The 26,470-nt window shown below is 45.8% G+C and overlaps 1 protein-coding gene across 1 annotated transcript; it reads left to right on the top strand.

Moving 5' to 3' along the window:
- Positions 1 to 216: 216 nt before the first annotated feature.
- On the top strand, positions 217 to 26,047 carry vwa3a (von Willebrand factor A domain containing 3A). The gene is made up of 31 exons (XM_042341098.1): positions 217 to 249; positions 653 to 721; positions 1,045 to 1,099; positions 1,360 to 1,461; positions 2,227 to 2,333; positions 3,462 to 3,587; positions 4,571 to 4,679; positions 5,584 to 5,649; positions 6,608 to 6,739; positions 6,972 to 7,107; positions 7,513 to 7,616; positions 8,188 to 8,268; positions 8,819 to 8,913; positions 10,305 to 10,424; positions 13,118 to 13,192; positions 13,366 to 13,504; positions 13,948 to 14,143; positions 14,696 to 14,766; positions 14,929 to 15,084; positions 15,890 to 15,980; positions 16,704 to 16,805; positions 18,575 to 18,672; positions 19,473 to 19,625; positions 20,980 to 21,088; positions 22,187 to 22,331; positions 23,136 to 23,280; positions 23,968 to 24,032; positions 24,330 to 24,456; positions 25,333 to 25,430; positions 25,628 to 25,698; positions 25,777 to 26,047. Coding segments are annotated over exons 1-31 (3,192 nt in total). The 5' UTR covers positions 217 to 247; the 3' UTR covers positions 25,824 to 26,047.
- The last annotated feature ends 423 nt before the right edge of the window (positions 26,048 to 26,470 follow it).

Genomic DNA, 26,470 nt, shown 5'->3' with positions numbered 1-26,470 from the left:
GACCTCCCGACGTGAAAAGCGCTATATCAAATGCAAGGATTATTATTATTATTATTATTACTATATAGCAGTTTGAGTGTTTGATGAGGTGCTATAAAATGCAAATTCTTTCTTTCTTGCAAAGAGAGTGCCGGGAAAGCGAGCTCAGGCCAGGGACAGCCAGACCTCAGAGGAATGGTTGGCAAATCATAGTCTGGAATACGAAAAAGTCCGGGTCCAGGAGTTCTTAAAGCAAGGACAAATTGTCATGTGAGTACTGCAGACGTATCCAATGCAGTGCTGGGGGTGTGCTGCATTGTCAGAGGTGCCATCCTTCGAATGAGACATTAAACCGAGGTCCCATCTAAATGTTCAGGTAGATGTTAAAGATCCCATAGCACTGTTCGAAAAGGGAAGGGATTTTCCTTTGTGGCTTGCCCAATAAATCCCCTGTTGTGCTGTGCACAACTGGCTAATACAATTTGCCCATAAAAATATACAATCAATCCACTTTACAGTATATTCTGTAAAGAGCTTTGAGATGTCTCAACGTCGTGATAAAGCGCTATATCAAATGCAAGTATTATTATTAGTAGTAGTCCATTTGTGGGGTTTGTTTGTAGCTTTTTTTCACAGTCTCTGATTTTGCCTTCCCCCCCCCCCCTTTGACCAGGAACAAGGGAATCAAACACTTGCAGTTCAGTGCGCACCAGATCGATACGTTTGAGTCTCGAGTTTGTGAGTAAGTACTGAACCGAAATCCCTGTATTTTCTCAATACGCTTCTCAATACGAGTCACTTTTAAGTGTAAGTGGTGTTTTTTGGTAGGCAAATGCTAGTAGGTAACATGCGGCAGCAACATCCCACAGAATGTGAGGACGGCGAGGACTATTGCGAGGATACTTGGGAGACCCTCCTGTTCTTCTAAATATTGTCTGGGGGAGGGAGGCTAAGAACTGAGGTGAAGAGTTGCCGTTGGAGATTACATCATGAAATAGTAAAATCTAACATGCTGTGGAGCAAATAAGCTGTGCTTCTTGTGACTGAACTTATTCACTGTTTCAGGCTGATTGAGGTGTACCAGCACCGTCTGACTTGGCTGGCAGAAGGCAGCAGGAAGGTACAGACCCGCTTACACTCAAGCGCCGGTCTCGTAGGTCAGAGGCTGTTGTAAAATACGTAGGGCGGAAATCACGTGTTTATCACACGAAGCTCCTCATATGGTAACGGATAATTACAGTATCATTGGCGGAGACTTGTCGAGGACTTTTTTTTAAAAAAGAAAAAATATCTGAACACCTTAATTCTTTATTAAGTGGAGGAAGAAGCATTGCTCACGTGCTCTTGTGTTTGTGACAACTGGTGCTGTTTGCCCGGCAGATGTTTGGGCTGGTGACAGGAAGCCGGGTCGGGGTGCTCGTTGATGCCTCTGATGCTAACTGTGGTGTAGGGCGACGGCAAGATTTTCAGAAAGCTCTTCTGGTTAGTGTCCTCGCTGCAAAGAGGTGATGTTACAATTACACAGAGCCATGCAACTCGCTTGATGCATGAACTGTTCCCTTAAATGGGTCGGCGGGGAAATAAACCCACATGGTGTGGACCAGAGAAGTCCCCCATTCCATTACTGGTGGGTTCTGAGGAAGCAGAGCTTAGTTAAGGTGGTTGGGCTGTTACAATTAGCCTCAGTTCCCCTGGGCCAGGGAGGAGGGAACATCTGCTAGGATTCCTTCTCTTGTCTGAAACAGCACACTGTCAGTTATTTAGTGAGGACAGGATTAGGGTTCAGCTGTGATGACTGTTCTGTCAAACACCCAATATACACTCACTGTATGGGCTCACAAGTGAATAATGTCTTCTTGGGTGAGGTAGAAGGAAGAATAAGAACTTGCATTTTTATGGCACTTTATTGTCTCAAAACGTCTCAATTATAAGTCCTGTTGTGGGACTTGAACTCACAATAATAATAATACTTGATTTGATATAGCGGCTTTCACGTCGGGAGGACGTCTCAAAAGCTTCCCAGAATATACTGTAAAGAGTAGTGACTGTAATTTGTAGGCAACCTCCTGACTCAGAGACAAAAATGCTTATTAGCAAATAAGCCAAACTGACACTTAGGTGAGGTACCAGAGAGGAGACTGAGCGAGAGTCGAAAGAGAAGGAAATGAACAGTGTATTTTAAATTAAAAGAGGCTGATATGGCATGGTGTCAATCTTGAGCTAAACTTAGTGTTTTATTCCATGCAGTGTTTACTGGATGAACAGTTGTCCTACAGGAAACAGCTTTACCTGGTATCCTTCGGTACTTCCGTCTCACCTCTCTGGGAGAATGTTCGAGACGTTAACATCCGCACGTAAGCATTATCTACTTGTGAAATGAAACTTCTTTTTGCGTGTGTGAGTATGGAGGGGTTTACATGTGTTTATGTTCTGCGGATGTGGGAATGAGGGCATGTGGGAGTTGTGGATGATAGGGAGGGGGAGTGTGTTAGTCTGGGATTCACCTGCCTCTTAAAGCCAATGTTTGATACTCTCCTGATTGCTCAGTAGCTAAAGCTGCTGTCTCTGGCATGTTTCTGTGCTGAGTAAACTGTTCTGAGCTCAGATAATGAGTATGTTTTAGCAGTTACTCAGATAATGAGTATGTTTTGCTCTGAGCTAGGGAAGGGCCCTGGAATCCTCTGATTTTCTTTTCCACTTGTGCTTTTGAGGTTGATTAAAATTAAATTGAGTAGCACATCTATTGATAATCATCAGGCAGGTGTCGGAAATAAGCATGGTCTCTCTGAGTTCAGATTTTGATAATAATAATAATCCTTGCCTTTGATATATCACCATATCACTTTGTCGAGACATCTCAAAGACCTTCACAGGATATACTAGAGTGGGTTGACTGTGTATTTTGCGGGCAAATGCTGTAGCCAATTTGCATGCAGCAATGTCCCACAAACAGTCCTGGAATACAATTACCAATTTTATTTGGGGGATTTGTTGGCCAAGACACCGGGAGAATCTTTCGAATAATGCCATGGGATCTTAGTTTAACTTCTCGTCCGAAGAACGGCATCTCCAGCAATGCAACACTTCCCCAGAACTGCATTGGAGCATCATCTAAGACTAAAGTGTGATAGTGGTCAGTCAGCCTGTCCGTCCTCTGAATACTTGGAGGTATAGACTTCACCTCAGTCATGTGAGCAGAATTCCTAATTGCTTGCTGGACAAAGATGGGCAGAAATGGAGAGAAAAAAGGAAGGTAACTTTAACGCTTTGTGATGTTAAAGTTACATTATAGCTCCTGACGGAAGAGATTTTTGGTTAATATTGTACATTGGATTCCACATGGTGACCTGATAGCTGCACTTTTCTCATATGAACAATGGTATTAATGAGTATGTCTGGCAACTTTACTGTACTTTGCTCCGCTGACAATTTTTGCTTTCACATTTCTTTCAACCTTCCATGTTGGCTGCTGCCGGGTACAGCCTGGGTGAGGCGAGGCAGTGGGTACAGGAGCTGGAACCCAGTGGAGGCTGTAACCTGCTGAGAGCCATGAAGCACCTTCTCCAAGTGAAGGAGCTGAACTCACTGCTGATTGTACTGGGAAGCTGGTAAGGAGACTCCGGAAAAAAAGTCACGATTAAGAAATCCGTAACTTCAATGCTCTGAAGTCACGATTAAGAAATCCGTAACTTCAATGCTCTGACTCCCGGGAATGCCACTCCAGCATGACGTGAGCGATGGAATTCCAGATCCCGGAAAGGGTCTGATTTCTTAATTAAGGAATCCGTTTTGAAATGACCCCCAAATTAATCTTCCAGACATCTCAAAGCGCTTCACAGAATAACAACAACAACAACAACAAGATTACATTTGTATAGCGCCTTTCACGTCGGGAGGACGTCCCAAGGCACTGGACAGTGTACAGCATTTCAGACCCGAGCTGGAGTCGGGGGTGGGGGTGGGAAAGGGAGGGGAGGGGAAAGGGGGTAGGCGATGGCATAGAGGGTCTTGAGGCAGGACTTGAAGGAGGCTAAGGAGGGGGTGAGGCGGAGTGACCGGGGGATGGAATTCCAGAGGTTGGAGGAAGAGTGGCTGAAGGCTCTCCCCCCAATGGTGGAGTGGGTGGGTCGGGGAACGTGGAGCAGGCCAGAGCCGTCTGAGCGGAGGGAGCGAGCGGGTTGGTAGGGGAATTAGTTAATTAATTAAAAAAAGAAGACTGTAAAGTGAATTGACTGTATATTTGTGAGCGAAATGCGGCAGCCAATTGTGCACAGTAGCGTCCCACAAACAGTCGTGGATTGAAGTGGCCAATTTATTGTTGTTTTTTTCTTGAGGGATTATTATCAGGCGTGTGGAGTAAGGAAACTTGCCCAAAGTTTTGCCCCGCCGGGAATCGAATCCAGGTCTCTCGCTCGCAAGGCGAGAGCTCTAAGCACTGAGTTACAGGACTCCGTGTTAGACGGAGACAGAGTACAATTGACTTGTTATGTTCTTTGTGAAATGATTGATCACTTTGTGTCCATGGTGAGGGTACTGTGTGACCATGCGCTGGTGGCTGCTAGCTTCTGTTTTGCAACGATGTTCCTTTCAGCCCCGACCAGACTTCTGAAATTTGGGTTGACTATTTTGAGCAGTGCGCCCTGGGGAAGCCGTTACCCCTCCACACCATCGCCTACGACTGCAGTAGTTACCTGACCCAGGTATGTGAGGGCAGCGGCTAACACAATAATAATATAAAATATAATAATAATATTTGCATTTGATCGAGCGCCTTATCACATCTTCGAAGGGTCTCAAAGTGCTTCGCAGACTATACTGTAAAATCAAACAGTCGTGGATTGAGTGACCAAATTATTATTATTTTTTAAAATCTATTCGAAAGGAACAATGTGCTAGGTTCTGGACCAGACATAATGTAAAAGCTTTGTAATCCATGGCCCATTGCTTGAAGTAGTGTCATCTTGGCTGGTTTGACAGCAAACTTGTCTGTGGGTCAAATCCCACGTCAGGACTTTGAGACACAGTTTATGGCAACTCCCCAGTGAAGAGCTGGAGGAGTGTGATATAGTCGGAGGTGCCATATTTTAGATGGGACAATAAAACAGTGATCCCATTTTGCCTGCTCAAGTTCCCACGACACAGTTAGAAAGCAGTATGTGGGTTTTCCCGGTAACTGGCCAACAATCCTTCATCCATCTCGTGCCTGTTTGTGGAACCTTCTGTATGTTTAATGGCTGCTCAGTGGGCAAACTCAAACTGCCATTACCAAACACAGTCAGTCACTAACTGCACTTATTTATGAAATCCTTTGGGACGTTTTGAGTCTATATATAAAATAAGGCCTTCCCATCCATTTAGTGAATAACACAAACTGGACCCTGATGTTCTCTAACATAATGGACGTTGTGTGAATTACTATGTTGGTTTCTGTAAACTTATTCTGACTTTCCTCTTCGACCAAGCTTATGATCACCCCCTGGCTTGGTGTCGAGCTCCGCCACTGTTAAGCACTCTGAGACGCTACCTTGTGTGAGGGGCGCTGTATAAATATTGTCATTTGGTAGTGGTGGTTTATTGATCCTTAAGTTCTTTGTTTGAACCCAGGCTGCTCTGCAGAGACTGGCACAGGCTACAGGAGGAAGGTATCACTGCTATTCTTCGGACTGTGAGGTATTGAGTGCTATTTCTGAGTACCTCTCTCTCTTTCTCTCTCATCTCTTCACATTCCTAAACCTGTGCCCTTTCGTCCTCGCTTTCTTAGCTTGTCTGGAAGCATTGTTCTATACTTCCAGGTCTGCCAATGTGCTGTCAGCTTGTCTGGCAAACATCAGGGCCTGGATGAGTGCCAACTTCCTGTAGCTGAATGTGGACAAGATGGAAGTCATACTCCTTGGCTTCCGTCAATGTCTTCACTCCTGCGGATCTGAACTCCTCAACCTCCCTGGGCTCTCCCTCAGACTCACTGAACCAGTGAGCAATTTAGGCGTCCGGTTCGACCCCCAGATGTCCTTCCTCCCCCACATCTGATCCCTGATCAGGACTGCCTTCTTCCACCTCCGCCACATTGCCCGCCTCCTGCTCGCCCCTCGCACACTCCGTCCCACCATCGGAGGTTGCGCTTTCAGCCATTACACCTTGAAACTCTGGAACGCTCTCCCTCAGTCCCTCTGCCTTGCTCCCTCGCTCCGCTTTTTCAAGTCCCGTCCGAAAGCCTTCTGCTTCGACCGTGCTTATGGCACGGAGACAGGTTCCGCCACTGTTACATGCTCTGAGACGCTAACCTGCTTGGAGGGCGCTATGTAAGTGCAAGTTGTTGTTATTGTTGTTGTTACACTGTGTGATCACTTTTTCCCTAAACTTGTTTGGTTTGAGTGTTCTGGAGGGTATTTTACAACCCCCGAGGCTACGACCAGTGTGCACTCCTGATAACAAACCACCTCTTATTCCTTCCAGTGATTTCCTGTTTATTTAAAGTCCTGCTTGTTGAAGCATTGCCGTCAGGTAAACTAAGATTATTTCTGCTGGACGGCCAATCAGTAGCAAGAGAGTGCAGATTTAAGATGATCACTAAAATTGCTTTCAAGCAGGTAAGGTAATGTTGCTATCATTTACTCATCCCAAGCACCAGAATGAAGTGGACCTCAGCAGTGATCGTCACCTTCTGCTCAGGGAGATCCAGCGTGCTGGTGAGATCCTCAACATGATCACAAACCTGCGGCAAGGGATAATCGGAGATACTCCGGTCAGCATCTTGCCAGAGGTGAATCTTGTCTCTCTTACTGTGATTGGTAATTTTGTCACTCTGCTGTCCTTCTCATTTATGAGCACTGAGCTCTCTTGATAAGAATAAAATAATAATAATCCTTGCCTTTGATACAGCGCCTTATCAACGATGCTGAGAAGCCTTAAATCGCTTCACTGAATATGTTATAAAGGGGATTCTTGTGAAACACCACTGCCCATGTTAAATTGTTTGGTTTCCTCATTTCCAGATTTCTGCTGAAGTCGCCATTCCCCCTTCCCAGCTCCTGACCTGGCCACTCAACCACAATCTGCCACTACACCTCGAAGCCTCAAACTTCCTGCCTAAACCCTCAGCTGAGTGGCTGAGGCAAACTGGCTTAAAAGGTACTTGCACACTCCATTATACACAAGACCCATTGTATCTCCAACCGTACAGTAATCAGATGTTGTTTGGTATGGGTTCAGATCCCAAGTGTAGTGCTCAACCACCCACCCACACCGGGAAGGTCTCCTCGGATTAATTCCACGTCTGTGCTGAGATGTATCAAATACAAAGATTATTATATTGTTATTATAATGGAAACATGAGCTGATTTTAGCATCCCTAACTCTATTACTGAGGCCAATTAGAGCCAACTGGATGTAGAAGGCCATCCGACGCTACCATCCTCACACACAAGTGGCCACTGTTCACAAACTGCTGTCCTGGTTGAGATCCACTAAGGATTATTATTATTATTTTCCGCTCTCATTTTCCTATTTCCATCATTCGCGGTGGTTCTGTTGCAGCCAAGAAGCTCAGCCTGTACCAGGTTCTGGCTCCCAACGCCTTCTCCCCCCAGGAAGCCTTCATCCCAATCCTCCGCAAGACCGTTTCCTCGACCCTCCACCAGGTAATGGTAGAGCAACCACTAACACAAGAGCTGCCTGTGCTCCGGGGTGAAATCAGTCAAAAGTAGACTCTTTAATACTGCACACATCAGACCAACATTTCATTGGAATGTGATTTTATTTTGTGTGACAAATCAAATCTCAGGACAGTGGGACTGTATCTAAACTTGTGTTAAACTGTTGTTTCTCTCATAAATGTTCTCCCCTGTTCTTCATCCACTGGGTTATGGTTCCACGGGACGCCCTGTGCCACTTACCCAAATGTCCACTATTGACACGGGTGCGTTGACAGAGTTGGCAGAGTATTCAGCTGTGTAAGCGGCATCACCGTTGAGTACCAATCCTCTTCTCACCTGTCATCCACACACGTTGGTTCAATGCACCATCTGAAGAACACCTCCTTGCACATTGTTTAAACCCTGCCTTAAGACTTTCTTCTTTGATTGCTTTTGGTTATACTCCCCCCCCACCCCACCCACCCACCCACGCTCAGCCAGTTCCGTGACGTGATTTCAGATGCGCTCTCGACATGAAAAACACTGTATCAATAATGTACATTATTGTCTTGTACAGAGGGCAATGATGCAGTTTGAATGGCATGATGGGAGTGTGAAGAATGTCCATGTGGATCCAGCACTGTTATACAGATACCAGGTGAGGCACAGGCTATGGGAAGGACTGCATGTTACGTGAATGGACTGCGTTTATTGAGGGGTGCGAGGAGGGCAATGTGTGTGTGTGTGACAGAGAGAGAGAGAGAGACACTATTGTGTGTCTGTTTGTGAGTGTGTGAGAAAGTGAGGCTGTGTGTGTGTGTGGAGGGAGTGCGCGCGTGTGAGAGAAGGGCAGTGTTGTGTTTGTTTATGTTTGTGAGTGGGTGAGAAAGAGAGGGAGGCACTGCACTGTATGTGTATGGGTATGTGTGTGTGCGGTATGAGAGAAAGGTACTTTGCGCGTGCGTGTGTGTGGGCGAGTGAGTGTTTGTGTGTGTGAGAGAGAGAGAGGCACTGTGTGCCCTCTGTGTTTGTGTACGTGTGCGCGTGTGTGCTGTGTAAATGAGTTGACCCTTACACTGTGCCACATCTACGACTCGCTTTTCATAAACCTCATAAATGGGCCTGGTGTCAGGAATGCCTTTGGCAGCAATGTTTATGCCCTCAAGGTATTGCGCATCCAATTATGATTATTTCTCCATCTGTTGTAGAAGCAGTTGGGTCAAGCAGTGAGAACCTTTGAGCACAGAGTGGATTGGCTTTCCACTGACAGTCGGAAGATTTGGGGAACTCTGTGTGAAAAGAGGTAGATTCCCTGTGTTGCCTGGGTTACTGTGAGCCAGAGTGGACACGAACCAGTATTGCCTGTGGGCTGGAGCGGTGGGTGTGGGGGGAGGGGGGAAGGAAATCGACCAGACGTTTCCAGATGTTGGGCGAGGACAGAAGACCAGCGCAGCGGGTCATATTCTGTCGTAAAATTGTATCTTAGAATTTAACACCTCAACCTTCACGGTTCTGTCCTTGACTGGTTCAGATCATACCTTTCACACCGTCTCCACTTCACCTCCACAAGCGGTTTCTCCTCTATTCCCCGCAAAGTCTAGTGTGACGTTCCTCGGGGCTCTATCCTTGGTCCCCTCCTCTTCAATTTCTATATGCTCCCTCTTGGTGTCATCATCCGAAGACATGGGGGCAACTTATGCTCATGTATGCGGATGACATCCAACTCTACTCCCTGCCTCCACCCTTGACTCCAGGACCACTGCTGTCCTGACAGAATGTCTGTCAGACATCAAGTCCTGGATGAGAGCTAACTTTCTACAGTTGAACGTCAACAAGACCGAAGCTCTCCTGATTGGCTCCCGTCAGCGCCTCCGCACCTCAGGTGCTGACAGCATCACCATCCATGGATGCACACTCCACCTTACTAAGCCAGTCCGGAACCTTGGTGTCTTGTTCGTTTTCTACCCCACATCCGTGCCATGTCTGCTCTGCCTTCCCCCACCTCCGCAACATTGCCCGGCTCCGCCACTGTCTCACACCACAAGCCACCGAAACCCTCACACACGCTTTCATTACATCGAGGCTTGACTATGCAAACTCCTTGTTTGTCGGCCTCGCCAACTCCTCCCTCCACAGGCTGCAGATCATCCAGAACTGTGCAGCCCACGTCCTCTCCCACACCAGGCTCTGTGACCTTATCACCCCCATCCTTGCCCAACTCCACCCCATCACACAGAGGATACAGTTCAAGATCCTGGTCCTCACCTTTAAGGTCTGCCATGGTCTTGCTCGTCCCTACCTCTGTGACTTCCTAACCCCCTACCATCCTGCCCGCTCCCTCCGCTCAGTGGGCTCCGGCCTGCTTGATGTCCCCCACCATAGGCGGGCGGGCCTTCTGCCACTCTGCCCTCCATCCTGCAGTTCCTCCGCCTCGCCCCCTCCCTTCAAGACACATCTCAAGACCCTCCTCTTAATAACCTTGTTATCTAATTTCTAACTGCAGCCCTCGCTCCTTCCTCTCCCTCCCTCCCCCACCCACTTTTAAAGACAGTCTTAAGACCTATCTTTTCGACGGCACTTTCAATCACTTTTTCTCTCCCTCCTCACCGTCTTCAGCTTTGCCGCACCCCACCCTCACTTTGGGATGTTCCCCCAATGTGAAAGGCGCCGTATAAATATCAGTTGTGTTTTCAGAGTGGTTCTCTTGGTGGATATCTCTGTCTCCAATTCCATGCACATCGCCCACATACAACACGCTGTGCGGCTGATACTGGAGCAGCAGATGACCAACAAGCATCGCTTCAATCTCATAGCGTGAGTCTCCGTGACACAGCAAACTCTTCATGTTGTCGGTGGAGATTTAGTGAAGATTGAAGCTAATAATAATAATAATCCTTGCATTTGATATAGCACCTTATCACATCTCCGAGACGTCTCAAAGTGCTCACAGAATATACTGTAAAGTGAATTGACTGTATATTTTGTGGGTGAAACGCGGCAAGTAATTGCGTACAGCAGTGTCCCACAAACAGTCATAAATTATTTTTTTGAAAGGAATATTACCCTCAGAAAAGCGATCTGCCAAGTGACTAGCAACCGGATTTCTATTGACTGCGAGGTAAACAGAGGCGTGTGGAGTAAGGAAACACGCTTAACGTTTTGCCCTGCCTGGGAATCGAACCCAGGTTTCTTGCTTGTGAGGCGAGGTTAGGATCTAAGTACGTTTGAGTGAAAAATGACTGCGTATGTACTGCTAGGGTTCGGGTCTACGGGGGCTCACGTTCACAGTGGCTGAGCTTGGTTTACTCAGTTATGCTGGCTAGGGATTCACATTCACACTGTTGTCATGGATAGCAACTGACATATACATGACTGACTGTTTCCTCTTGTATTTTCAAACTGTGGAGTCCTGTAGCTTAGTGGTTAGAGTGCTCGCCTCGCAAGTGAGAGACCTGGGTTTGATTCCCGGGCTTTGAAACTTCCTTTACTTAACATGAAATGCAAAGTTTGTTAGTTCAAATATCAGAAATACAACAAACAGGTCAATGGTATGGACAAATGTCCATTTAAAAGCAACAGAATCAGTAGTTGGTCAGTCCATAAATCTTTCGAATCTTTGCTTCTTTGGGAGAGCTAATTACTGAAATTGACAAACAGCGGCAAAGTCTTGCATCAGACAAAATATCTCTTGCTTCAGATCAGAAATTTCTTGCTTGGGAAATTGATCACAAAGTCAAAATTGAATCTTTAATGATGGTCAGTTGTTACACGCTGTTATTCTTCTTGTCCCGTTACCTTTCAATCGATTTCAGACGTTCTGGAATTTCTGCCGTTTCCTTCTTCCCGAAATTGCTGGAGTTAACAAAAGTTGTTGTAACGATGGAACAGTCCAAGTCTGACGGTTTTTAACCCCGAAGACAACACATTTGCTTCACCACTTCATATCGTCACATGAAAAAATGGCTCTTGTGTGGACAGCACATGATATGCTCTGTCCTCGGCTGAACAAAGTATAAAAAATTACCGTAATAGCTCACCTGCCCCCTCCTCCTCTTCTGTGACCATTACCACATCATCTGGATCCCGGACACACCTTTTCTCTCTCTGGTTTAACTGTTTTGTTGAATCATTAACACCTCTTTAACCCCTCATCCCCTGTCCTCTACCCCATTTTCTCCTTTGTCTTCCTTGCCCTACCTCCCCCCTCTCTGTTAGCCCTTAAAAGCCTCTCCCTACCAACACGCCCCAGTTCCGACGAAGGGTCATGGACCCGACACGTTGACTCACTTTCCTTTCTCCATAGATGCTGCCTGACCTGCTGAGTGTTCCCAGCGACTTCTGTTTTTGAACGAAGCATAGTTCGGCCATACATCTTTTATAATCAGTTTTCCACAGACAGCTTAAGAATAAACAATCTTTCCTTTCTCACGTACATGAAGCAATTATCTCACATAAAAAGAATAATAAAATACAATCTGCAGATTTGTTTTGAACACTTTAACACAACAATGATTGCAACATGAATTTGTTATGGGAAAACATCTTCAACTACTTCATCGTTAATACAACATTAATGAAAGATGAATTTGTTATGGACAAACATCTTCAACAATCATGAATAACTCATCTACACGAGTCCTGTAGCTCATCGGTCAGAGCACTCTAATTCCCTAATTCTAATTAATCTAATTCCCCGATCCCTCCAGTCCTTGCCAGACTGCACTGGCTGCCTATCCCAGAGAGGATCGATTTCAAGATGCTCACCCTTGTATTCAAATCCCTCCACTCCTCTGCACCCCCCTAGCTCTCTGACCTCCTCTCTCCTCCAAACAGCACCCATTGCCTTCTATCCTCTGGGTCTGGCCTCCTCCTCGTCCCCCGAGTCCTCCGCTCCACCCTCGGCGGCCATGCCTTCAGCCACTGTGCCCCGAGGCTCTGGAATTTCCTTCCTCACTCCCTTCGCCTCGTCCCCTCTCTTCCTACTTCCAGGTCCTTTCTGAAGCCCTTTCTTTTCGACCGCGCTTTTGGTCACCTTCCTCCCCTTCCCCCTGACTCGGCCCCGGGATTCCTTACCGTGAAGCGCTCTGAGACGCCGTCTGGCGTGGAGGGCGCTATATAAATCCAAGTTGTTGTTGTAGCACTCGCCTCATAAGCGAGAGACCTGGGTTTGATTCCCGGCAGGGCGAAACCTTAGGCATGTCTCTTTACTCCACACACCTGATGATAATCCTTCTAGAAAAAAAAACTAATAAATTGGTCACTTCAATCCGCGACTGTTTTGTGCGCAAAAGGCTGCCGCGTTTTGCCCACAAATATGCAGTCAATTCACTTTTACAGTATATTCTGTGAAGCTCTTTGAGACATCTAGAAGACGTGAAAAAAAAAGGCTAGCAGATGGACACGCGATGCAGTTTCTGTGCCTGTGTTATGTACCCCAGCGCAGAGCGGGAGAGGAGGGAGGGGAAGGGAATCATTTTTGAGAATTACTGACATTTTCTTCTTTTAAGCTTTGGTTCCGATGTCGAACAGTACCAGCCCCAATTAGTGTCTCCAACTCCAGATCATCTGCAGGATGCCTGGAGGTGAGTTTCCAAAGATTAAACCATGATCAATTTAACTCCCGTGCTTTGGCTGTGATTTATTGAGAAGGATAAATGCTTCAATAATAATACTTGCATTTTTAAAGCACTTGTCGTACATTTTGTAATCTTGTTTAATTTCTTTAACCAAATCACGTGTATTTGCCCTGTGCCAGGTGGGTGCTGGGTTTGCAGTACGGAGGCAGCAGAAACCTGATGGCTGCATTTAAGAGAGCGATTGAGTGTGAGGTGCCTGAAGTGCAGGAGCCTTGCGGAGTTTACCTCTTCACTAGCGGGCTACCCGACCAGGAAAAGGTGGGGAATTCAACCTCAGAGGAGAGGGCTTTCTGTTTTATCCGGGCTGTGGTCTGCATGTTAAATCAAGGGATTTTACTGAGCATTTTGATCACTGTCAAGTATGCATAGGTGGATAAATCCTGGTTTGCAATATTTGGGTCAGCCGGGGTTGGTGTCAGTGTGTAGGGGTGTCACTGGGCTGTGGGGCTGTATCACTGTCTCTGATATTCTAGTGAGGTGTTTGGTTCTCTTCAACCGTGCCTTCAGCTCCCCTCTCGACTCTCTACCCCCTCCTCGCTCCCTCGCTTCCCTCACCCTGACCATTTCCCCCCCTGCTCAGGTCCCGACCCAACTGTCCAGCGCCTTGGGATGTCCTCCCGACGTGAAAGGCGCTCTATAAATGCAATCTTGTTGTTGTTGTTGTTTTGTGCTCTGAAGGTTCACTTCCTGTCTCTGTGCAGGATGTGCTCGGAGCCTATGTGGCCGAGGTGACTAGTGGACACGATCTGCCACTTCACGTCTGCCTTTTCCAGATCGGAGACTTTGGGCTGGACAGTCCGGTTCCCGTGCGGTACGCTTCCCCGAGCGAGACAGCAAGTGAGCTGCGGAGCCTGGCTCGCTGGGGCAGGGGCCGATTTCACTGGTGCCAAGACACAGGTGGGTGAGAGCGGACCGCGGTGAGGGCAGTGGGGACTGATCGTGGCTGGGCAGCCGCATGAGGTGGGAATGTGAGGGGAAAGCAGTGAAGTGTAAATATCAAGATCTGTCTTTTACCAGTTCACTGCTCGAACCTGAGTTTGTTTCCAACGCCCACAAAATATACAGTCTATTTACAGTCACTTTACTGCATAGTGAAGCGCTTTGAGACGTCTCGAAGACGTGATAAGGCGTTATATCAAATGCAAGGATTATTATTATTTATTATTAAGTACAAAGAGGCTTCCAACAAGGGATCGGTGTCTGACCATTGCCCAAGGTACTTACAAATCAATATCTACATTACAATGTGGCATTTTACTTGGTCATGTTTGGGGATTTATGCAGAGCTTTTTCCACTGGAGATTAAGGATGGGTGGAATGGTTAATGGATTAAATGGACCCCAATGGACTTTCCCTGTCCCGTCCTCTTGTAATAACATAAGACTTTGAAATGAAACTTCAATAATTCCTTTCCATGTCTCTGGATGTTTCTCTTTTCTCCCTCTTTAGAGATTGTAGAAAGCGATGACATTAATGCTATCTTGGCAGAAATAGAAAAAGCTGCCAACTATTCATGCAAGGTGAGTTGCTTATCCAATGCAAGGATTGTTATTATTATTGATGATGTGAATCCTGTCAAATAGAAAATAGAATTGAACCCCTTCAGGAGAGGCGAAAATCGGGAACTGGGAAGTAATTCATGTAGAGATTTTTTTTTAAATGAATCTTATTTCTTTGTGCAGTGCACAATGCTGGTGGAATCCTTAAAGGGACGTTCCAGGAGGCACGCTGACGGACTGCTCCAATGGGGGGATGAGGAAAAGACGTTGGTCAGGGAGAGGCAACGTCCCCTCAAACTGCCGGGACCCAAACCCACAGCACTAACGCTCGCCAGGATGGTTGGACATTTTTAAAATAACTTGTCACTCTGGGGAGCGCAGCATTATTGGAGCTGTCAGGTTGTCGATAAGTCATGAAAACTGAGGCTCCGTCTTCCTGTTCTTCAGGTGGACATCGAAGATCTCATGATCCTACTTGAAAAGGGAAGGGAATTTCTTCTGGTGTCCAGGCCAACAATTAGTTTATTCACCTCATAGCTGCTTATGTGACCTTGTTATGCCCTGGACCTAGTGTCCCTAGCTTACCCCAACCTCCACTCATGTTTTAAGAAATGACCCAGGCTTCGGAAGCTCTCAATAAGGGCACATCCAAAGCACCAGCACCGTTTGACTTCCTTGGCTCTCACGCTGTAGGTCCCATGAATTCACAGCCCAAGAAGACATGAGAACTTTGTCTCACCTAATAACATAACGTAAGGTTGTAGGTTTAAGCCCTATGTTGGATTTTGGCTCAATGCCCAGGCTAATACCTCAGTGCAGTACTGGAGGAGCACTGCATTGTCAGTGTTGATGCTGCGCTTTGGGTGAGATTTTAAACCAAGGTCCTGTCTGCCGGATCAAGTTGGCATTGACATTAATGAAAAATAGAAGGGATTTTTTCCCGGTGTCCTGGCCAACAATTCTCCAGATAAAGTTGGTCATTCCGCTTAAGTTCGTTTGAAAATACAGTCAATACACTTTACAGCAATTACTCTTGAAGCCCTTTGAGATATTTTGAAGTTTAACAGCTATATCAAATGTGAAGATTATTATTGTATTAAACAAAGTACACTGAAATCTGATGAAACCTTTCTGTGATTGTTAGCAAGCCAGAGATGAGAGCGGTGAGGACACCAAGCCGGCACTAAAAGCTCTCACCTGGCGACCAAACAGCAGCAAAGCAGTCATTCCTGCAGGTGGGTACTACAGACACATGCACTTCTATAGCACCTTTCACACCTTCACAAAGAACAAGGGGTGGTCACCCAGCTGGGAGGAATGGAGGGGGAATTTGAGTGCGTTGACCAAAAGCCCGGTTAAAGAGAGAGCTTTTTAAGTGGATTTGGAAGGTAGAAAGCATAATGATTCTAGGAGAATTCCAGAGAGCGGTGGCATGGTGCTTTGATGCTCAGCCACCATTAGCAAAAGGGAGGAAGTGAGGAATGAATGGTTGTCCATAGTTGAGGAGTGGAGGGTATAGAGGTGAGGTGGCAAGGCTATACAGAATATAACAATACAGGAGTGAGGGCTGGTGCGTTTACTTGATGACCATCCAATACAATCTGCCCCACACTCAGCAGCTCTCCTCCCTATTGACTCCCTGAGTTGCAATCGGCCTTTATCAAACCCACAAAACCCTACATTTGTGGTGTCAGTCTGTTACTTTTCGTCTTTGTGTGAATGTGCTTTGTTTAAAATTTGGTCACTCAATCCATGACTGTTTGTGGGCAATTTGCTGTGCACAATCTGACCCTGCTGTGTACAATTGGCTGCCATGTTTCACCCACAAAATACATAGTAAATTCACTTTACAGTACATTCTGTAAAGTGCCTTGAGATGTCTCAATGAAGTGATAAAGGGCTATATCAAATGCAAGGATTATTATTATTATTTTTCCACACTGTACTTCTTTTTCCAGCTCGTCCCCACAAGAACTGGCTTCACGTCTCCGAAGCAAAGCCCAAGAAAGTGCCAAAGGTTTCAAAGTCAGTGTTCTATGCAGATGTTGGGAATAAAATAGGTATGTGACTTTGCAGGGCAGAGAGGAGCGGTTACAGGGTGAATGACTGCAGGGTACAGGAGATTGAGTACCAAGGTGTGGCCAGCTGTGGAATTAATCACTCTTTTGAAGCCTGACAAAATGTGTGGCCAGAAAAGACCAACTTACTCGGTTTAGCCAAAATATAAGGTTGGGAACCTGAGAACAAAGGAACCAAAGACACTTGTATTTTATGTTCAACAGCTCATTTACTTACGAACGCAAAAAGGCATATAATTTTGCATTGATTCAATAAATATGGTTACAATAGGCAATATTGTGCTGCTATGTTCCCGTACAGCATGTTACTGTAGTGACAATATCAAAGGTCATAGACAGTAGACAAATGTCTCTGGTTTCTCAGGTTTGGAAACGTTGCTATCAGCAGGCATTGAATCTCTTGCGGTTGTGTTACCGCTATGTACTTGTAATGTCCCAAGTCTGTTTTTCTCCTTTCGATGTTGTTAAAATTGCTGGATCAGGATGATCCATGCAGGTCCACACATCCTCACCCACCTGATAGTTCTCTAATCCCTGTTAACCCTCCAAGCCAAAGCCCTATTGGATAGGGTGGTCATAAGCAAGCAGTGGGGAAGCTTGCCAGCCAGCAATATCAATGGCAAGCTATGTGGTTTTAACTGGTTAGACTCCAGAAGTTACCCCAATGCAGAATGCATCCCTCCAAGGAGAGAGAGCGCATTCCATTCCGATAATCTATTTCTGGAATTTCCATGTGTAGGTGAGATACATGGAATTCTCAGTTTGGTTTGGATACTCTTAAGCTGACACTCCAGCTGACCACAAAAAAGAATGATTTAATGATTAAACACAAAAGAGGGCCAGTCCATTAATATTTAACACAAGCTACAGCTGTGATATAAGTTCATTTCTTTCTTCTGAACCAATTTAAATCTTCAAGGTCTTCAGCATTCCGACATTTTCTCATAAAATTTTATCTGGAGTTAGACCAGCCAATCCATACCATAACATGTGATTAGTTTAGATAGGAATTGTGCATCGGAGCTCAATTTAATTTGGCTTGTAGTTCTGCAAGTCGTTTCAAGTAACTGACTAACTAGTACAAGCAACTTTCACCCAATCCAAACAACATTTATAATCAAGATTGTCCTTTCGACAGCTCAGCTTGACATTAGCCAACAAACATAAGCAATACCTAAATTAACTAAAACAACATTTTAAACAGTGCTATTCACAAGAAGAGAGCAGACTGTGGGGAACTTTTGAGACAATTCACTTTACAGTCTTTTCTGTGAAGCGCTTTGAGACGTCTGATAAGGCGCTATGTCAAATACAAGGATTATTTGTTACCAAATCTGCAGAGTTAGCAGATTACAGCCATGACAGAAGAGTCTCTGGAGATGGCGTCAGCTATCTTGAGGTGGTGAGGAGAGAGGAATGAATCAGATCAGGTTCTCACTGGTCTTTATCATCGTCAGCCACTCTCTTGCTTAGAAGGTACAGGGGTGTGGACATTGGGTGTGGACAGTTGGGTCAGGACCCGAGCAGTGGGGGGGAGAAATGGTCAGGGTGAGGGGAGGGAAGGGAGGGAGCGAGGAGGGGGTAGAGAGTCGAGAGGGGAGCTGAAGGCACAGTCAAAGAGAACCCCAAGTATTGAATAAACCCCAAGTACCGAAGGGTTTGAAATTCCCTCTGGGGAATAAGGTCCGCCTGCTAACTGTGTTGTTTGATTTCCAGATGTTGTATTTTGAATTTTGTATTTTGGTTTCCAGGTATTGTGTTCCAAAACTACCCAAAGATGAAGAGTGTGAGGAAGAAGATTCCTTTTGTGTCTCTGCCCAAAGAAGAAGACGTTTGTTCAACCAAAGAGGTACGCAGTCATCCAGCAGTGCTCCGAGCACCAGCTTCCCCAACATCATTGCCCTCTTTGTGAGTAGCTGAGCTATGCGGACCAGAAAGGTTCTGCGTTGGGTTGCTCATTCCCAGTAGAGCTACAGTTGGCCTAGATATGGGGAAGGAACATTCAGGCTCCCTCCCGCTCCTGGTTACTATGCAGAAAGCCCTTGCTGGAGAGTGCATGTATGTAGACATCAGGTGAACACAGAATCAGGCTTCGCAGTGATACCTCTTTCCCTGCAATCGGATAACCTACTATCTAGGTTAATCATGCTAGTCCCATGTCGGGACTTAAACTCAAGTGGTGTAAACTGACGCTCCAGTGCAGTGCTGGGGGTATGTCCCATTGTCACAGGTGCTGTCCTTCTGATGAAACATTTCACCGAGGTCCCGTCTGCCTGTTTGGGTGGACGTTAAAGATCCCATAGCACTATTCGAATAGAGAAGGGAGTTTCTCCCAGTGCCCTGGACAACAATTCCCCAAATTGGTCATCCGTTTCATGGCTGTTTGTGGGACATTGCTGTGCGCAATTGGCTGCCAGGCTCGCCTATAAATACACAGTCACTCCATTTAAAAGTAAATCCTGTGAAGCACTTTGAGACAATGTGATAACGTGCAACACCAAACGCAAGGGTTATTATTCTAAAGGCTATGTGGATGATTTGTCAATGGATGGCCGACATCCATGGAACTGTCTCCCAGCGTAATCCCAGCCATCATTAGTTAGTTGCTGTTTGATTGTGTAACGCTGTGTTCGTCCTTGTTGTGTGAAGTGGTTACAGAAGTACGGTGTTCGGAAACTGAAGCTGGATCTGCACAAGTTGCTTTCTGGCCCAGATTGTGTGCACCAGAAGAAACGAGTGCCCAATCTGCACAAACACGTGTCGGCCAAGTACTGCACAGTCTTCCCCAGCGTGGAAGTCAATGTAAGTTCCCCCGACGTGAAGTTGTGTGCTGTAACCTGCATTGACACCTCTACTCTAGAACTCCCTCCATCAATCCCTCCGCCTGACCCCCTCCTCCCCACTTTCAAATCCCGCCTAAAGACCTTCCTTTTTGGTCGTGTTTACAGTCTCACCTTCCTCCTCCCTCTACCCCTGGCTCGGGGTCAGACCACTATCAAGGTCTCCGGGACACTACCCCGGATGAAGGGCGCTATATAAATGCAATTTGTTGTTGTTGACACTCTGCTCCGTGGTGCAGCTCACAACAAGGTGGTGTAAATGTTTGGCGATCACATCACTCCCACCCTCGCTCGCCTCCATTGGCTCTCCATCCCCCGGAGGATCGAATTCAAGATCCTCATCCTCACCTACAAGGTCATTTACGGCCTTGCTCCCTCCTACCTCTCTGACCTACTATCCCCCTACATACCTGCCCATACCCTCCATTCCTCTGGCTCCAGTAGGCTCCACATCCCCTGCCCTAACTGCCCTACCATCGGTGGCCGGACCTTCAGCTTCTCAGCCCCGAGGCTCTGGAACTCCATCCCCCAGTGCCTTCGCCTTCGCTTCCTCCCTTTCCTCCTTCAAGGCCGGTCTCAAGACCTTTCTCTTTGACTGTGCCTTCACCTCCCCTCTCGACTCTCTACCCCCTCCTCGCTCCCTCCCTTCCCTCCCCTCACCCTGACCATTTCCCCCCAATGCTCGGTTCCTGACTCAACTGTCCAGTGCCTTGGGACGTCCTCCCGACGTGAAAGGCGCTCTATAAATGCAATCTTGTTGTTGTTGTTGTTGGTCTTAGCACCCAAACTCAGTCTGACTTCTTCGCCTACACCAGAGGTTCGTTCAGAACGGAATTGGATGTTCTGACGTAAGAGTCCTCAAGAAGAACTATTGAAAAACGTTTTTCAAATTAAAACTGAATGAAATTTTTTTCCCAAAATCTGGGTGATCCTGAATTTTAAGACAGTGGTATTAAAACTAAGACAAGGCAGAACTTCTGAGCTTTGATCTCTAATCCGGTGTATTCAGTGGAATATGTCAAGGCGCTTGGACATTGGATGACTTGACGGTGTCGTCTCTTGCTCTTCTCTTTCTCACCCAGCGCAGACTTATCACGTGAAAAGAGGGAGGGAGCAGCCAATAAACCAGACCATTGATATTCTTGAATTAGAGGAGAAAACAGTTAGCAGAGTAACTAGTGGAAGAAAACTTAAGTGAACATTGAGTAATCTCAATGTTTGAGTGAAGGTTTTCAAGCCCTTTATTACTGTCTAATGATCTGAATGTAATGAACTCCCTGGATTGACTGCTGGAGGTCAATGGTTTGTGTTTTCAGGGTTTGGTTCGGCATCTCCAGCTGCAGCCACACGAGCTGGAGATGTACATCGAGCAAGTAGAGCGCGTGCTTCGCAGATACGTGCAGCGCATGCAGTGGCTACTGTCAGGTAGGGAACATAAGAACAACAACAGCTTGCATTTATACAGTGCTGTTCATGCGGGGTAGGGTCCTGGAGCGCTTGAGAACATAGGAATATAAGCACAGGAATAAGCCATTCGTCCTCTCGAGCCTGCTCTGCCATTCTATTAGATTATGGCTGATCTGTACCTCAACTCTTAATTCCTTGCCTTTGCTCCATATCCTTTGATACCGTCATAGGAGTTGCGCGTAGCCTCTGTCACAAGCAGTCCAGGCTCCCTGTTTTCACAAAGACATTGAAGCATTGGCAAGGGTTCAGAGCAGAGCTAAGTGGCCCAAAATTATGAGGAGAGATTCACAGAGCTGAACCTGAACTTATTAGAGGAAAGGTTAATGGAGACATGATCCAGGTCTTTACAGTGATGCGAGGTGTAGATAATGTAAGTCTGATTATACCATGAGACCAGAACTACAGGGCATAGGTTTAAAGACTTCCCCCTGATGTGAAAGGCGCTATATAATAAATAATAATAATAATCCTTGCATTTGATATAGCGCTTTTCACTTCGGGAGGACATCCCATAGCACTTCACAGAACACACTGTAAAGTGAATTGACTGTATTTTTTGTGGGCGAACGTGGCAGCCAATTGTGCACAGCAATGTCCCACCAACAGTCGTAGATTGAAAATGACCAATTTATTATTGTTTTGGGTTTTGGAGGGATTATTATTAGGCTCTGTGTGGAGTAAGGAAACTTGCCCAAGGTTTCGCCCTCTGCCTGGAATTGAACTCAGTCTCTCACTTGCAAAGCGATTGCTCTAACCACTGAGCTGCAGGACTCCAATCAAATGCAAGGGCTATTATTATTTTTATTATTTAAGGAAACCCCTGATCTTGCTTGTTAATTTTGAACCTCAGTCTCCAGTTTGGTGACCACAGCCCAGCCAGGTATCTCTGCATTATCTCTGCATTATGTGTAGAAATAATTCAAGTAATTCGCCTTGAATCTCTACACCAGATGACGAATGGATTTCAATGTAACTGGGAATTCTGTCAGTCTGGGCTCTGTGACTGGGTACTAATTTGAAGGTAAGTTATGAAAACTACTTTTTGTGCTTGTGTAGGAAGCAGGCGGTTCTTTGGAACAATCCTGGAGAAGAAGATTTGTCTCCTGCTGGACACCTCTGGCTCTATGGATCCTTTCCTGGAAGAGCTGAAGAAGGAGCTGACCTCATTGATCTGGGAGCAGCTCAGGAAATACAGCGTAAGGTGAGCTGGAGAGAGGGGATCTATCAGGTATTTTCAAGGCCTTTGCAAGCCTGGTGTGGAATCGCTGGCAGAACAACCAACATGATTTAAAGGGATGTTAAGAACATGTTAAAATGTTATAATAATCAGAGTACCATGGAAACAGGAGGCCAGTTCGGAACATTAGTCAAAATAGGAACATGATGGAGACCATTATTTCTACGTAAAGCTTTTGTGTTAAACACTAGTTTATTGTCATTTGCAGATCATTCTTCGGATGAGACATTAAACCAAGGTCCCGTCTGCCTGGTCAGGAGGAGGTTAAAGATCCCACGGCACTATTCGAAAAGAGAAGGGAGTTTATCCCAGTGTCCGGGGTTCATAGAATCATAGAATTATACAGCACAGAAGGAGGCTATTCAGCTCATCATATCTGTGCCAGCTCTTTGAAAAGAGCTACCCAAATAAATCCTACTCCCCGCTCTCTCCCCAGCTCCCCAGCAATCTCCCAAATAAAATTGGTCATTCACTTCTTGACTGTTTGTGGGACATTCCTGTGTGCAATTGGCTGCCGCATTTTGCTTACAAAATACACAGTCACTCCACTTTACAGTATATCCTGTGAAACACTTTGAGACGTCTCGAAGACATGATAAGACGCTGTATCAAATGCAAGGATTATTATTATTATCATCACCATCACCCACTTTTTGATTGAATCAGTAATTTCGGTCTCTTTGGCTTTGGGACTCAGGTGGATGTGAAGAGGGCTTCCTCCCGCCACTTTAGGTTCAGTTTGATGATGTTGCATTTTCCTTCCTCTAGCTTTAACTTGCTGTGCTTCTCTGGGTCCGTGGAGGCTTGGCAGGATGGCTTGGTGGAAGCTACAGACGAAACGTGCCAGGATGCAGTCCAGTGGGTAGCAAAGGTCATCGCCCAGGGCACCACCTGCACCCTCCAGGCTCTGAAGGTCAGGTTTGCATTCCCAAAGGTTACAGTGAAGCACCTCATGACCTTTTGCTGTGATTAGGTGCTATAAAAATGCATGCTCCTTCCTCCCTCCCCACCTTGGTGTGCTTTGCCAGTTGGGAAACTCAGTAATTTTTTGACGTCTGTCACTATATCCTGCAGTGTAGTAGTTACTGCACTCGCCTCGCAAGGGAGAGGACCTGTGTTTGATTCCCGGGGGGAGGGGGGCGAAAGCTTTAGCAAGTTTGCTTACTCTACACGGCTCTGTTTACCTAGTGGTAAGTAGCAACCGGTTGTTAGTCAATTGATGGATAATAATCCCTCAAAAAAATGTGGTCACTCAATCCACGACTTTTTGTGGAACATTGCTGTGCACAATTGGCTGCCGTGTTTTCCCCATAAAATACACAGTACATTTTGAATCAGAAACTTCTATACACACACGTAACTCTCAGTACTTTGGTTTGGAGACTGTTAATCATGGCGATGGATTTCTGCTTATGTCAGACACCAGGGCACTCCCCATCCACCCCCCACCCCCATAACTGTGTAAAGTATTGGATCCCATCCCTGCAATTTCACTGTTCACGTTTCTCATAAGCAGAAGGCTTTTCAGTATCCAGATGTGCAGGGTATATACTTGTTGACCGATGGGAAACCAGACACCAGCTGTAGTTTGATCTTAAAGGAAATGCAACAAATGAAGAGGAAAGTAACCAGAATTCACACCATTTCTTTCAACTGTTTGGACAGGTACGTCACAGGTCAAAATTTGAATTCTCATACCTTGAATCATAGATTCTTTTTGCCTGACTGTGAGAATGGCCACTTCCTCTCTTCCCCCCGGTTCAGCGTCAGACTCCACCCCGGTCACGAGCTCTGAGAGACAGCCCCGCATGAAAGGCGCTATATAAATGCAAGTGCCCTGGTGTTTTGCTCTGTATATTTGTATTGGAGGCTGAGATTGCTGCCTTGAAGTCTCCCCCAGTATCTCTTGGTTTCCAGTGTTGGATTGGAAGAGCCTGATGTTCTAGCTTTCCTTGCCAACAGTGCAGCAAATGATTTCCTGAAGAAGCTCGCGGCTCACATGGGAGGTCGCTACCACCGTTGCCATGGAGCAACGGATGGTCACTTGGTCGCCCACAAAATGCTGACCGAAGGTTTTTCAGATGAAGATGTAAGTTGTTCACTTTTTCCCAACCAAATTCTATTAAACTACTTGTTCTAATGTCCTAAAATGTGACTGACGTTCATTTGAATGTTACCAGAGGTGAGGGTTTTCACCTGTGCAAAGAGTTTAGAAGTTGGGGCTTTTTCCACAAAGAGCTGAGAAGGTTCAGGGGTGACCTGATAGAGGTCTTCGAGATTTTGAAGGGATATTGTGAGATAAATAGTAATAGATTATTTCCACTGGTTAGTGAGTCATGAATGGAGTTTAAGGTATGACGAAAGGGATTAAAAGGGAGGTTAGAAAAAACGTCTTCATACAGATGACGGTTGAATGAGAAATTCTCTGCCTCAAACCATGGCTTGAGCAATCTGTCAGTTCTTTTGAAAAGAAATTAGATTTGAGTATCAATATTTGATAAAGGAATATTAAAGAAGCAAGCAGGGGAGTGGGATTAGATTGCCTAATGGAGAAAATGCCAGGGGAGATTTGGTGAGTCAGATGACCTGCGTCTGTGCTGTAACATTCTACGAATAAATATCTGATATATTTATATCATATTTATATTTTTGCAAGTGATGGAGTTAATAAATCTCTTAGTTAATAAATTTCTCTTCAACCGTGCCTTCACCTCCCCTCTCGACTCTCTACCTCCTCCTCGCTCCCTCCCTTCCCTCCCTTCACCCTGACCATTCCCCCCCTGCTCGGGTCTCGACCCAACTGTCCAGCACCTTGGGACGTCCTCCCGACGTGAAAGGCGCTCTATAAATGCAATCTTGTTGTTGTCGTTGTTGCAAATATTCATTTCTAATTTGCTCCGCCTGTTTCTGGATGAGGTGATAATATGATATTGTTTTGCAAAACTTCAATATTTTCCATTTCAAGAATCTGAGTCTCCCTGTGTTTGAGGGTGATGATTTGAAGATTCTCTCAGGAGAAATAAACAAAGCCAGGCGGTTCCTGACACAAGCCCGATCCTTCAGGTATGTCGCACTTTGCAATGTTCATTTGCCAGTTCAACAGTGCAAATACCAAACCCATGCCATTGAAGGTCAGAGAAGGAAATTCAGCACGGAGGCTGTTATGTGGTTGCATGCCATTGATGTCGCCCATTTGATGCTGCTCTTTATACAGCGTTATTCTAGGCTGCGGTCAACATCCTGTATTTCATTCCCAACAGAGCTTTACTTTTGGAAAAGCAAATGAAACCCCACCAAATGGGAACTGGAGTTTGGGGTAAAGTGCAGGCTGGTAAGAATATAACATTTGAGTAGCTTGTGTCAATTTTTTTTATATAAGTGGGTCGTTTCACAACTGATATCACATCAGATACACCTGATGTGCCAGTGGTGAATCCTTGGCACCATTCCCAATGAGGACTTCCATGAAGCTGGCTCAACTGCATTGGATTTATGAACCTCCGGACCGAGGCTTTCCATCTCCTGACTTTCCGACTCTATCCAGCCAGATGTTGGCCACACAGGGACCTCCAACAGGGTGACACAGACCAACGCTGCAATCTTCTGGCTATAACTCCGTAATTCAGCATTGCACCTGTAATGAGTCCACAATAAAAATGCTTGCATTTACTATCGTAATACATTTGATGTGACGCCTCATCAAATGCACATTTTATATAGGACTGCTGTGTTCTGTAATTATTTGCTAAACTTGCTTACAAACCTCTGGAACTCCCTCCCTCGTCGACCACAAAGAACTAATGGAGAAAATCTTTACTTGTCATTAAATCATTTTTCTAAACCATGGGTTAGCAATAAAGGCTTATTGTTATTTTGGACTGAATTCTATACTTCTTAAGCTGCAGTGTTGGGAAATAGAAAACTCCCATTTCTGCACTCTGCCCCAGTATTGGCATAGGACGATTAGAGGCATAGTAAAGGTCCTTCCACTCTATCACAATCTAGAAGAATACCCCTCTCTTGTAAGCAGAAAATATTGTTTTCCATACAAGCGATGTTGAATTTAGAATTATGAATTTTGAGTTGAATTTATGCTGTGTTTT

This window comes from Callorhinchus milii, unplaced genomic scaffold (genome assembly GCF_018977255.1).
Source record: "Callorhinchus milii isolate IMCB2004 unplaced genomic scaffold, IMCB_Cmil_1.0 Scaffold16, whole genome shotgun sequence".
NCBI classification, from domain to species: Eukaryota; Metazoa; Chordata; class Chondrichthyes; order Chimaeriformes; family Callorhinchidae; genus Callorhinchus; species Callorhinchus milii.
The sequence above is the reverse complement of the archived record's forward strand: the minus strand, read 5'-3'. Positions and strand labels throughout refer to the sequence as shown.